This window comes from Dipodomys merriami, unplaced genomic scaffold, assembly GCF_024711535.1.
Source record: "Dipodomys merriami isolate MVZ:Mamm:240054 unplaced genomic scaffold, mDipMer1.0.p SCAF_5, whole genome shotgun sequence".
Taxonomy (NCBI): domain Eukaryota; kingdom Metazoa; phylum Chordata; class Mammalia; order Rodentia; family Heteromyidae; genus Dipodomys; species Dipodomys merriami.
The window spans coordinates 14,153,791-14,166,573 of record NW_027206068.1 but is presented as its reverse complement, the minus strand read 5'-3'; the positions used below and the strand labels follow the sequence as shown (position 1 = coordinate 14,166,573).

At 40.2% G+C, this 12,783-nt stretch overlaps 1 protein-coding gene across 1 annotated transcript in view; it reads left to right on the top strand.

The window, feature by feature from the left end:
* The window catches only part of Dnah11 (dynein axonemal heavy chain 11), a 278,195-nt gene that overhangs the window by 97,008 nt on the left and 168,404 nt on the right, over positions 1–12,783 (top strand). Inside the window, 5 exon segments of the mRNA XM_069996108.1 lie at positions 57–188; positions 1,819–1,979; positions 8,109–8,265; positions 8,695–8,840; positions 11,610–11,726. Coding sequence (XP_069852209.1) covers positions 57–188; positions 1,819–1,979; positions 8,109–8,265; positions 8,695–8,840; positions 11,610–11,726 — 713 coding nt within the window.

Here is a 12,783-nt window from a genome sequence, read left to right as displayed (position 1 = left end):
GATGATTATTGAGCTGTTACCAGTTTCCATAGTTACAACCCCTCTTTTCCTCCTAGATTTCTCAGTTGAACACACTGATTACACTTTTGCTGGGAGAACTTCCACCTGGAGACAGGCAGAAGATTATGACGATCTGTACCATAGATGTCCATGCCAGAGATGTGGTAGCAAAACTTATTGCTCAGAAGGTAAGTATTTTGCAGAAATTTTTATTTATTTTTGTGTCTTGAAAGAGCTCTTTATTTTCAGAGTAGTTCCAAGAAAGTCACTGTTGTTGTTTTTTAATTAGACTTGAGAAGTTGTGTACATTTTGGGTGCATTGGATTTTGGATAGGTAACATATTGTACAGATAAAAGTTACCCCAAGTAATAACTCAGGGTTTTTTTGCTAAATTAGTAGACTCATTCAGACATTAATCCAGGGGGAGGAACAAGGAGAAACAATTGTGTTTATTTCTGTCTTTGCAGCTTTTCTATGCAGAACCATTGTGGGCCATTTGCCTGTTCCTTTCATCTCTGACATACACAGCTCATAGCAATAATAATAATATAATAATAACAATTCCATTTCCCCTGAAGTAATCAGGGTTGGTAGTAATTCCAGGTAGTTTAGGTCATCCAGTTTTCTCTACTTTCTAATAATTTCTAAATAATGTGTCAATAACTTTCTCCTTTATCTCACTAAAATTGAAGTATCTTTTAGGACGCTGATAGTGTTCAATGTTGAAAGAGAATTCTCCCTCCTTTGTTCCCCCAAACACACTCTACTTCTAGAAATTAGAAGTGTGCTTTTCTCCTGAACAGTGCTGATGTACAATATCCATCACCCACTTCCTCCAAAGCCCTTTCTGAGGGGTGGGAGGATAAAACTTTCCCAATTTAAATATATACACATGTTGTGAAATGTGTTGTTTCTCTACTTGCTTCTCCAGTTCTTTAAATCAAAGTAAGTTTAAATTCTTTTTGAAAAGTTCAAGAAACCATAGACATAGACATTACTTTGCCCACCTTACCATTTTGATCAATTTGATATGAAACTGTTTATAGCAGCTTTCTATGACTTCATCCTTTCGAATGTAGATGATTTTTCATAAGATAAATTGTGATTAAAGTATCTTATTTTTTTAATAGAGGAGATATTTTTGTCAAATTCTCAATCATCTAAACATACGTGTATAGGATTCAGCATTGTATTTTTGATCATCAGTAGGCAAGAATTTTAATTACTTGAAGTGACTTCCAAGAAACCCTAGGCTCCTATGGTCCTATGAAAGAGAAGGAATGTTTTTTCCAAAATGGGAGAGGAAGCGGTAGGATAGAATAAGGTAGGAACAAATGGTAATCAAAAATTGTTTACATTAGGATGCAAAATGAAGTTGAAAGTGTCTGTCCTAAAAGCAGACTGGTTTTAGAATGAATGTAGTTGAAAATGCAGTTTATATCCAACATGCAGAAATTATGGATTATGTGTCATTTTAATATAGATTTCCATTTAATATGGATTTCCATGATATAAGTATAAAGAGACAGATTTATCTTACGTCCTGGAGTGATTCCTAAAGCAAGAAAAAGCATTGAGTAAATTAATATTATTTTACATAAAGTTCAGTTTAAAATAAAGACTGCTATTGCACATGCATTTCTGACAAAGTAGTCAACCATCTACATGCAATTACAACTTAAGAGTAGCATACATAAAATTCTTCTCTATGAGATTTTAGAAGTAAAATGTGAACCAGAACAGCTGGTTAGTTAGTTTTTTATTAGTTAGCCTCAAAACTATCAGGGCCTGATGTAATGATTGTGCGATGTCTTTAGGTTTGCAGTCCCCAAGCTTTTACCTGGCTGTCCCAACTTCGTCACCGGTGGGAGGAATGGCGAAAACACTGCATTGTTAATATTTGTGATGCCCAGTTCCAGTACTTCTACGAATACTTAGGAAACAGTCCCCGACTGGTGATCACTCCTCTAACGGACAGGTAACAAATCTAAATGTGAGTCAGAAAGGAAAATCAAGCCAAATAGTCCCTTAGCACTTGTGGGGAAGTGTGAGAATTAATGGAAAGAAAGAGAATGAGTTGAAATGATAAACAGATTGTGCTAAAGTGAAAATGGTGTGTAAATTATGTGAACTTTGATTTTAGTTAGAAACAAGTTAAAAAAGAGACTAACAGAGTATGCAATATACAAAGGGGAATACCTTGAGTGGGTTAATATGGCTCAAGGCAGCCCCGTTGGTCCCCAAGTTCATTTTGTCCAATTATTGACTTCTCTTGCCAGGATATGTCACCATTGTCTTTTCCATCCTCTGACTGGATGTTAAAGAATGACTAGGAAATCCCTGTATTTACATGCATTTTTGTAGAACTGCAATGTAATAAAAGGAAGAGAAGAAAGAAATCACAAAGTTCACTAAGTAATTCAAGAATTAAGTCTGAAGTAGGCCCCAGTAGCTCATGCCTGTTATCCTAATTACTCAGGATACTGAGGTCTGAAGATCATGTTTCAAAGCCAGCCCAGGCAAGAAGGTCCGTGAGACTCTTTTTTTTATTTTTATTTTTTATTTAAAAAAATTTTTTTATTGTGAAAATACTGTACAGAGGGGTTACAATTACATGGGCAAGATAGTGAGTACATTTCTTATCAAGCATTGTAGCCTCCTCCTTTGTTTACCCTTCCCATCCCTTCCCATCCTCCCTGCCCCCCCATCCACCTTCCCCCCAAGTTGTAAAGTTTGTTTTCCACATGAAAACTTGTACTTCTCATTGTCGCAACAGGTCCACCTGTGTCCTTATTTAAACAACTTGTTTTTCCCCTTCCCCTCCACAAATTATACCGACATCAAATACAGTGAAAGCAGGGTTTAGACTATGGGGGAGGGACATACAAAGCAACAAAGAAATAATCTTATAATTGCGTTAGAAACAAATGCATGAAAGAAAAAAACACTTAAAATACATATCTTAGGGTTCATTTTCCTAACATCAACTTATCTGACCTTTTCTGCTTGACTCATACATATACTAGATATTGCAAATAAAGGAAATCATGGGACCTATGTTTCTTTGGGCTTGGCTTACTTCACTTAATATAATTTTTTCCAAGTCTTTCCATTTCCTTTTTTTTTTTTTAATATTATTTTATTTTATTTGAGAACATACTGTACAGAGGGGCTACAATTACATGGGCAGGATAATGCATACATTTCTTACCAAGCATTGCAGCCTCCTCCTTTGTTTACCCTTCACCTCCCTTCCCAGCCTCCCCCCTCCCCCCACCCAATTATACCCCCTCCTCCCCCCCCACCGACTTTGTAAAGCTGGTTTTGACATGACATTTTGTACTTCTTATTGTTGCAACAGGTCCACCTGAATCCTTAAACGACTTGTTTGCCCCCATCTCCTCCACATGTTATACTGACATCAAATATAGTGAAAGCGGGGGTTACACTGTGGGGGAGGGACATACAAAGCAACAAAGAAATAATCTTATAAATGCGTTAGAAACATATGCATGAAGGAAACGAAAACATTAAAATACATATTTAAGGGTTCATTTTCCTAACATCACATTATCTGACCTTTTCTGCTTGACTCATACATATACTAGATATTGCAAATAAAGGAAATCATGGGACCTATGTTTCTTTGGGCCTGGCTTACTTCACTTAATATAATTTTTTCCAAGTCTTTCCATTTCCTAACAAATGGGGCAATGTCATTCTTTCTGATGGAGGCATAGAATTCCATTGTGTATATAGACTCTTATCTCCAATTAACCACTAGAAAACCAAAAGTGGCGCTGTGGTTTAAAGTGGTACAGTGCTAGCTTTGAGCAAAAAAGCTCAGGGACAGCTCCAGGCCCTGAGTTCAAGCCCCATGACTGCCCCCCACCCCCAAAAACATGTGAAGTGCCCAGCTAGGTATTGTTCTACCACTGGACCAGCAGGGCCCTTGCTTTACAGGTATTCTTTTCTTGTACAGTGTAGTGTACTTTGAACTTGAATGTGGCATATGAGTGTGTGGGAATGAAGAGGACCAATAAATAAGATTATTTTAGGTGGTAACGTACACGATGACAAATAACAGAGTAATATATATCTAAAACTATGGCAGTGCATGAAATATTTAGAGAATGAAAGTCAAATATCGAGGAAATGTATTTAAAGAGTCTACTTCAGGTTGAGTATCCCTTAAATGAAATATCTGGGGAACAGAAGAGTTTCAGATTTTTTTTTTTTTGGTCAATTTAGAATTATTTGTGTAGACTTTACTGATGGAGTGGCCCTAGTTGTTTAGGAAGATGGGAGCTAAACTGTTGTTGTGGAGAGATGCCAACATACAGTGGTGTAAAGAATGCAGAAGTTAGTTTCTCACCTGTATAACTGCAGAGGTGAGCAGGTCAGCTGTGTAGGTGGGCAGGTGGCAGTCATACTAAGCCTGGCTCTCACATTTATTTTAGCCAGTGGCAAAGGAAGACCAGGTCCAGTCATCTCCAAAGAGGTGTCCTCACATAGATGGACTTTGGTCACTTGGTCATGCCTGCTGGGATAGCAGGTGGGAAATGGAGATGTGGGTGGTCATGTTTATGCTGAATTTGGATCCACCAGAACAGACGATGATGCTCAGAATTGGAGTCTTTCCGTTTCACTGAGAGATGCAGTTAAACATGAGGTTGATAGGAAACACAGGAACCTTTCCATTTTCATGAACAAATACAATCCAAAGTCTATTTGCATAGTACTTTGAATTCTTCAAGACATTTACCACTGGCTTTCTTTTTACATCCTATAGTAAACCTCATTTCCTAGAGGGGACTGACATGTTGATATCAAAAGACATATTAACATGTGATAGCCAGGGAAATACTTGTTAGTTCTTGGTCATCTGACCTCTATCCACAGGTCTGCCCCTTAGACCCATTGTCTATGCTGATCAAAAACAATTGGAAATAACAGCTGCCAACTGAGGTCCTTGCCATTTGTTAATCTTTCCTTACATTACATGGATTAAATTCTCTCTTTGCTTGATTTTCCTCAGTCACAGAACCTCTGAGTCTTTTCTGCAAAAAAAAAAGAAAAAGAAAAAATAAGTATGGTACCCTGAGGTCAGACCCCAGTAAAAACCATAACAAGTTATCTAAATGTGTGTAACAACACAGTCAAGATTAATTTCTAAAATAAGTCTTAATAGGGTCATCGTGCATTAGTGTTTACTTTATATATTGCATTATCTTCTTATTGCAATGGGTGTATACTTATGTAAGTTTGCGTGTCTCATCTTTTTTTGTATTTCTTTTAGTATTCATTAAATAGGTGTTTAATGCAATCAATGCTTCATTCATCACCCAAGATTTCTTTTCTCTCTTTTATAACAATAGTTTGAGGTGCTATCTGTCATATTTATGATATTTTTGTCTAAAAACCAAAAGTAAAAATGCTTCTTTATTATTCATTTATTTTAATGGTCACAGAGCTTGAACTCAGGGCTCTTTTGATTATGGCTAGCACTGTACTTCTTTGAAGCACAGTACCACTTTGGTTTTTCTGGTGGTTAATTAGAGTTAGAGTCTCATGACTTTTCCTGCCCAGGCTGGCTTTGAGCTGTGATCCCTTAGATCTCAGCCTCCTGAGTATCTAGGATTGCAGGTGTGAGCCACCAGTACCTGCTTATATTGAAATTTAAATGTTACTTTTACTTACACAGCTGTTGTGAAATGAGGCCAGTATTGTTTCCTTCTTTTGCTTCCTTTTCTTCCCTTCCTTCCTTCCTTCCTTCCTTCCTTCCTTCCTTCCTTCCTTCCTTCCTTCCTTCCTTCCCTTCCCTTCCCTTCCCTTCCCTTCCCTTCCCTTCCCTTCCCTTCCCTTCCCTTCCCTTCCCTTCCCTTCCCTTCCCTTCCCTTCCCTTCCCTTCCCTTCCCTTCCCTTCCCTTCCCTTCCCTTCCCTTCCCTTCCCTTCCCTTCCCTTCCCTTCCCTTCCCTTCCCTTCCCTTCCCTTCCCTTCCCTTCCCTTCCCTTCCCTTCCCTTCCCTTCCCTTCCCTTCCCTTCCCTTCCCTTCCCTTCCCTTCCCTTCCCTTCCCTTCCCTTCCCTTCCCTTCCCTTCCCTTCCCTTCCCTTCCCTTCCCTTCCCTTCCCTTCCCTTCCCTTCCCTTCCCTTCCCTTCCCTTCCCTTCCCTTCCCTTCCCTTCCCTTCCCTTCCCTTCCCTTCCCTTCCCTTCCCTTCCCTTCCCTTCCCTTCCCTTCCCTTCCCTTCCCTTCCCTTCCCTTCCCTTCCCTTCCCTTCCCTTCCCTTCCCTTCCCTTCCCTTCCCTTCCCTTCCCTTCCCTTCCCTTCCCTTCCCTTCCCTTCCCTTCCCTTCCCTTCCCTTCCCTTCCCTTCCCTTCCCTTCCCTTCCCTTCCCTTCCCTTCCCTTCCCTTCCCTTCCCTTCCCTTCCCTTCCCTTCCCTTCCCTTCCCTTCCCTTCCCTTCCCTTCCCTTCCCTTCCCTTCCCTTCCCTTCCCTTCCCTTCCCTTCCCTTCCCTTCCCTTCCCTTCCCTTCCCTTCCCTTCCCTTCCCTTCCCTTCCCTTCCCTTCCCTTCCCTTCCCTTCCCTTCCCTTCCCTTCCCTTCCCTTCCCTTCCCTTCCCTTCCCTTCCCTTCCCTTCCCTTCCCTTCCCTTCCCTTCCCTTCCCTTCCCTTCCCTTCCCTTCCCTTCCCTTCCCTTCCCTTCCCTTCCCTTCCCTTCCCTTCCCTTCCCTTCCCTTCCCTTCCCTTCCCTTCCCTTCCCTTCCCTTCCCTTCCCTTCCCTTCCCTTCCCTTCCCTTCCCTTCCCTTCCCTTCCCTTCCCTTCCCTTCCCTTCCCTTCCCTTCCCTTCCCTTCCCTTCCCTTCCCTTCCCTTCCCTTCCCTTCCCTTCCCTTCCCTTCCCTTCCCTTCCCTTCCCTTCCCTTCCCTTCCCTTCCCTTCCCTTCCCTTCCCTTCCCTTCCCTTCCCTTCCCTTCCCTTCCCTTCCCTTCCCTTCCCTTCCCTTCCCTTCCCTTCCCTTCCCTTCCCTTCCCTTCCCTTCCCTTCCCTTCCCTTCCCTTCCCTTCCCTTCCCTTCCCTTCCCTTCCCTTCCCTTCCCTTCCCTTCCCTTCCCTTCCCTTCCCTTCCCTTCCCTTCCCTTCCCTTCCCTTCCCTTCCCTTCCCCCATGATTTTTTTGGTTGGTACAAAGGTTTGAACTCAGAGCCTTGAGCTTTTCACTTGGCTTTCTTGCTCATAGATGGTACTCTACCACCTGAGCCATGTCTCCAGACTAGATTTTTGCTAGCTAATTGGAGATGAAGTCTTGCAGACTATTCTGCCCTGTCTGCTCTGAAACTGCAATCCTCCAGATCTCAGGCCCCTGAATAGTGAGGATTCCATATATGAGCCACCAGTGCTCAGTTTCTCTAGCAGTTTTAAATAGTGTACCTAAAAAAAAAATTAGATATATAATCTTCTCAGACAAGTTGATGTTAGGTGAAATGAACCCCAAGATAAGGGTTCAAATGTTTTTTTTTCTTTCTTGTGATTGTTTCCAACATATTTATAAGATGATTTCTTTGTTGTTTTGTATGTCCCTCCCCCAGGGTATAAGCCCTGCTTTCACTGTATTTGATGTTGATACAATTTGTGGAGGGGAAGGGAAAAAACAAGCTATTTAAATAGGAATACAGGTAGACCCATAACAATAATGAGATGTACAAGACATGTCGAAAAATGAATTTTACAACTTTGGCCGAGTGGGGGAGTAGTAGGAGGGAGGGGTGGAGAAGGGAAGGGATGGTAAGGGGAAACAAAGGAGGAGGCAACAATGCTTGATAAAAAATGTACTCACTATCTTGCTCATGTAATTGTAACCCCTCTGTATGGTATTTTCACAATAATAATAATAAAAGAGTAACTATATATCTTCACCTAGATTTTGAAACTCTCAAAATCTTCTGACTCACTATTGCCATGAATAGAATAGAAATATATCAATATTTTGTGTTATTACTGTATTCTAGACTGTGGCTTTTTAAGCTTTGTTTTAAAGTAAATAATTGCTCCTAATGTTACATAGAAATCACATACTAAACTGTAATATTTTTATTTCCTATGTGTAAAGGTGTTATATTACTTTAACTCAGTCACTGCATCTGACTATGAGTGGAGCTCCTGCTGGCCCTGCTGGTACTGGGAAGACAGAAACCACCAAAGATCTTGGTCGGGCCCTTGGCATGATGGTTTACGTATTTAACTGTTCTGAGCAAATGGACTACAAGGTCAGTTATTAAATGATGCATACAGTGATGTATTCTAACAACATTATTTCTGTTTGAGGTGAACCAAAATACAGGATGCATTCTGAACTGCTTAGGATAAGAAGAGTTTCCAATTTCAGGCTTTTTTGGATTTTGAAATATTTCCGTATGTGTAAAGAGATACGTTGGGGCTGTAACCCAAGTCTAAACATAGACCTCATATTTCTTACATACGTATAGAGGAAGTTAAGTGTGCACAATGGTATTAGCCATTTTGAGCATGAGACAAAGTTTCCTGGTATGGAATTTTCCACTTGTGCCATCACGATGCTCAAAACATTTCGGATTGGAGCATTTTGGATTTTAGATTTTCTGACCTGGAGGTGTTCTACCTGTAAATACTGAAAACTGGCTTCTGCTAGGCTCTGAATGTCTCACTCTATCCTTAAGTCTATAGGAAATATCTACAAGGGGTTGGTGCAGACTGGAGCATGGGGCTGCTTTGATGAGTTCAATCGCATTGCCGTGGAGGTTCTGTCTGTGGTCGCCGTTCAAGTGAAAATGATTCACGACGCCATCAGGAACAGGAAAGAGAGGTGAGTGCTATGTGGCTTTTATAAGCTGATTACCATGGAATAACACAAATCACCTCATCTTCACAGCCTGTGGCTCCCTCCCTGAATCTCATGAAATGGCTAAAATAAGAGAATAGTTAATTCTGAAGAATTTGGATATCCACCCATTTTCATTAGTGGGTTTTTTAAAGTAAGTATTGAGTTCATTTTAAATGATGTGAATCATTTAAAGAAGTTGTATGATTCTACGTCTAGAAGATCAATTCTCAGGCCTCATCTGTTTTGGTCTTCTGCCAGTTGATGACTTCTTATTGCAGGGCACACTGCAATAAGAAGTGGGCACAGAGATGTGCTGGCTTCTATATTTAATTTTTTATTTTTATCATTTTACTACTTTTCTAAGCTATTAGTGTTGGATTCCAGATTTTGGGACTTTTTTGTCTGCTTTCAGTTCCCCACTTTGTGATGTCATCTAGTGCTCTGGGCTTCAGAAGGTGAGGCCCAGATATCTGTCCCCATTTCTAGACTTACAGAAACAGCTTTGAGTACCTTGTGACTCTCCTTAAGATCTTGAAACCTTCATGTCTAATACATCCCAAACAAAAATTCTAGCTTTTCTATTAAGACCCACTTTCTTCCATGTTCTATTTGTTTATTTATTTATTGCACCAGTACTAGAGCTTGAACTCGGAGTTCCAACACTTACTTAGCTTTCTTTTTTTTTTTTTCCTTTTTCTTTTTTTTTGCTCAAGGCTGGCTCTCTACCTTTTGAACCACAGCTCCATTTCTGGTTTTGGGCTGTTAATTAAAGATAAGTCTCTTAGATTTGTCTGCTCAAGTCAGCTTCAAACCTTGATCCTCAGATCTCAGATTCCTGAGTAGCTAGGATGACAGGCGTGAGCCACTGGTGCCCAGTCATACCTTCATATTCTTTAAATAACTCAAGGTAAAACCTTTTCAAATGTACCCCAACTCTTAACTACTTGACAACATGATGTCACATTCCACAAGGGAAAACAAACAGCATTGAAGATTAGAACGCTCAGTCTGACAAATATTATAATGCACAGCACAATCCAGTTCTCTTTGTTACATTTTCTGATAGACAGAGGTATCTTTATTTATCTGGACTATATATTCATCTCATTTTTAAGGCATTTTGCACTGGAACATTTTCAGCATATCTCCTCACTGGCAAAGGATTATCTTCCTTCATGGAACTGTGAACTTGTTCTAGAAGCTTCTAGTTTTGGGGGGAACATCTGGATATTTCCATTGTCTAGAAAACTATTCAGTCTTTTTGCTCTTGATTCTGAAAAAAACATTCCACCACATCCTTACCTTACTCACATACCATGTTAGCGAAGTTCTGTTCTTGTCTCTTGGACTTCCAAGCCATATTTGATTTGGCTTTGAGTTAAAACTCTATTGTTTGATGAAACCCAGATGTTATTTGAGGTCATCCTTTGCTTTGGAGATTTCTATAACTGATCCATGCAATGAATTTTGAAAATTCCCAGGCATACTTCTTGTTGATCTTCTCAGATGTCTGAGTCATCACTCTTCATCCTCAGGCTTTTTCCATATGCAATTCCTTCATGATTTCATGCATTGGTTCAATTCCCTTTAGATTCAAGGATTTAAGAGATGGTATCATGCCTCGACCACAGTGCCTTCTAGCATCTTGCTCACTCCGCTCACGAGATCACCATGCCTTTGACTGGTGGCTGTGCTTGCTGTGTATGATGGGAGGGAGACAGGAGAGTAATCAGAGCCGTTCAGCAAGAGCCACTTACTCTGTGTATGTGGCCCTGCCAGACCTGTCTACTTTTTTTCACCTGATATTTTTCCCTTGGCTGGATCAGATCCACCTGCTCTCAACCACCTAATATGTAAGATGCTCAGAATCTGAAACCTTCCTATGTTTTGCCTCTATCACCACCAGCCTTATGTTTTGTCCCATATACCCTACCTGAAATTTTCCTTCTGCTTGTCTCAATTTGGTTTCTATAGTCCCTTCTTATTTCATAACCAGCACCATCGACACCTTAGGCCCAGGGGAGATTTTTCTGAATAGCTTTGCTTCTCCCTGCTTTCAAATGAAAATGATAGCAATAGTCAGAACAGGCATCTGTTGAGGATTGACCTTATCCTAGGCCTTTTACTCTCAAAGACATTTAGATTCATAATCTTTCTTAAATCCTCCTATAATCCAATAAGGTGGGTAATATTGTCCTTGTTTATTAGGTGAGGGAGTTGGAATTAATATACCCGAGGTGACAGAAGTAGACTCTTGAACACTTAGACTTGCCTCCAAAGCTGCCTTTTAGAATGACCACACCATCCTCTCAGAATTGCTCAGGAAGCAGGGAGGGCAAAAGAGGGGGGAAAAGGGAGGGGGGATGAGCAGATAAGCAAGCAGACCATGTAAAGGAACCCTATCTCCTTAATGGACATTCTCTATGGAGTAATCTCTTCAGGAATTGTAGCCACCTTTCATTACATATTTAAGCCCTCATTTGTGTGCCCTAGATACCACTGCTCTGCACAATTGAAATAAAAAAAAAAACAACCAACTATCCACATTTGTAATGCTGGGAGACAGGATGGTATTTTTTTAATAAACATGCTTGAAAACATATTTAAAATGTGTATGCTTATGAATCCTAAATAAAATGACTCTGAGTAGTTTGCTAATAATCATTTGCATTTTTCAGTGGCTGGCATTCGTCAGCACGTATTTGTATTCAGACAGCGCGTTTAATTCCATCAACGTTCTTTTTATGGTAGATTTGTGTTTCTTGGAGAAGCGATCAGGCTGAAGCCATCGGTTGGAATATTTATTACCATGAACCCAGGATATGCTGGTCGAACTGAATTACCAGAGAATCTCAAAGCTCTTTTCAGGCAAGTGCAGTGCGTGGCAGCTTAGCGCTGGGGTGCTCACGCCACCTAATGTTCTGTTTGCACCGGTGATCAATTGGATTTTGTTGAAGAACTCCTCTGGCAAGCTCTTTTATTATTTCTCTGGGAGCCTTTTATAGAGAGAATGTTCCCCATGATAAATCAGCCCTTGTGAATTATAAAATCAAGACTCGAAATCAGTGTTTAAATGTTATACAGTAAATTTGGATATTTAATATTAACTCTGTGCTCTTATGTTTTTAGTATAAAGGTAATTATCATGAGTTATGAAATTCTGGGGAAATATAGAAAAGAATGTATTAAAAATAGAGAACCACTATCCAAAAATAATGACCATTTCATTTTTTCTAGTTTATCTTATAGTATGTATATATGAATATGCATATATGTATACATAATATTTGTGTAAGGGGGGTGCCAGTACAAGGGCTTGAACTCAGGACCTGGGCACTGTGCCTCATGGATAGCAGTTTACCACTTGAGCCACAGCCCTGTTTTCAGCTTTTTGCTGATTAGTTGGAGATAGACGTCTCACTGGACTTTCCTGCCTAGGCTAGCTTTTAACCATCATCCTCAGATCTTGGCTTCTTGAGTAACTAAGATTATAGGCATAAACCAATGCCCAGCTATAGTTTATATTTTTATGAAGTTAAAATGCTAGCATGGGTATGATTTTTCTTTAGTACTGATCATTTCGTATGGTTGAGTTTTTTTTTTTTTAAAAAGGATTTATTAATTAAATACAAGGATTTTGACCAGGGGTGGAGGTGGTGGGGAGGTGTGTCATTTAATATTTTGAAACGCACATTGTATCATAACTTTGGAAATAGAATTTTCTGCAGCTACTAATTTGTCTATCTAATTTGTCATCCATTACTTCTTGACTATCTCCTCTTGTCTGACAGGGTTATATATTCCTTTGTATTTTCATGATTATAAAATAGGCTGAACTGAGTACTGGTGGCTCATGCCTGTTCTCCTAGCTACTGGAGAGGCTGAGACCTAGAGGCTCACAGTGCAAAGCCAGCCTGTGGAGAAA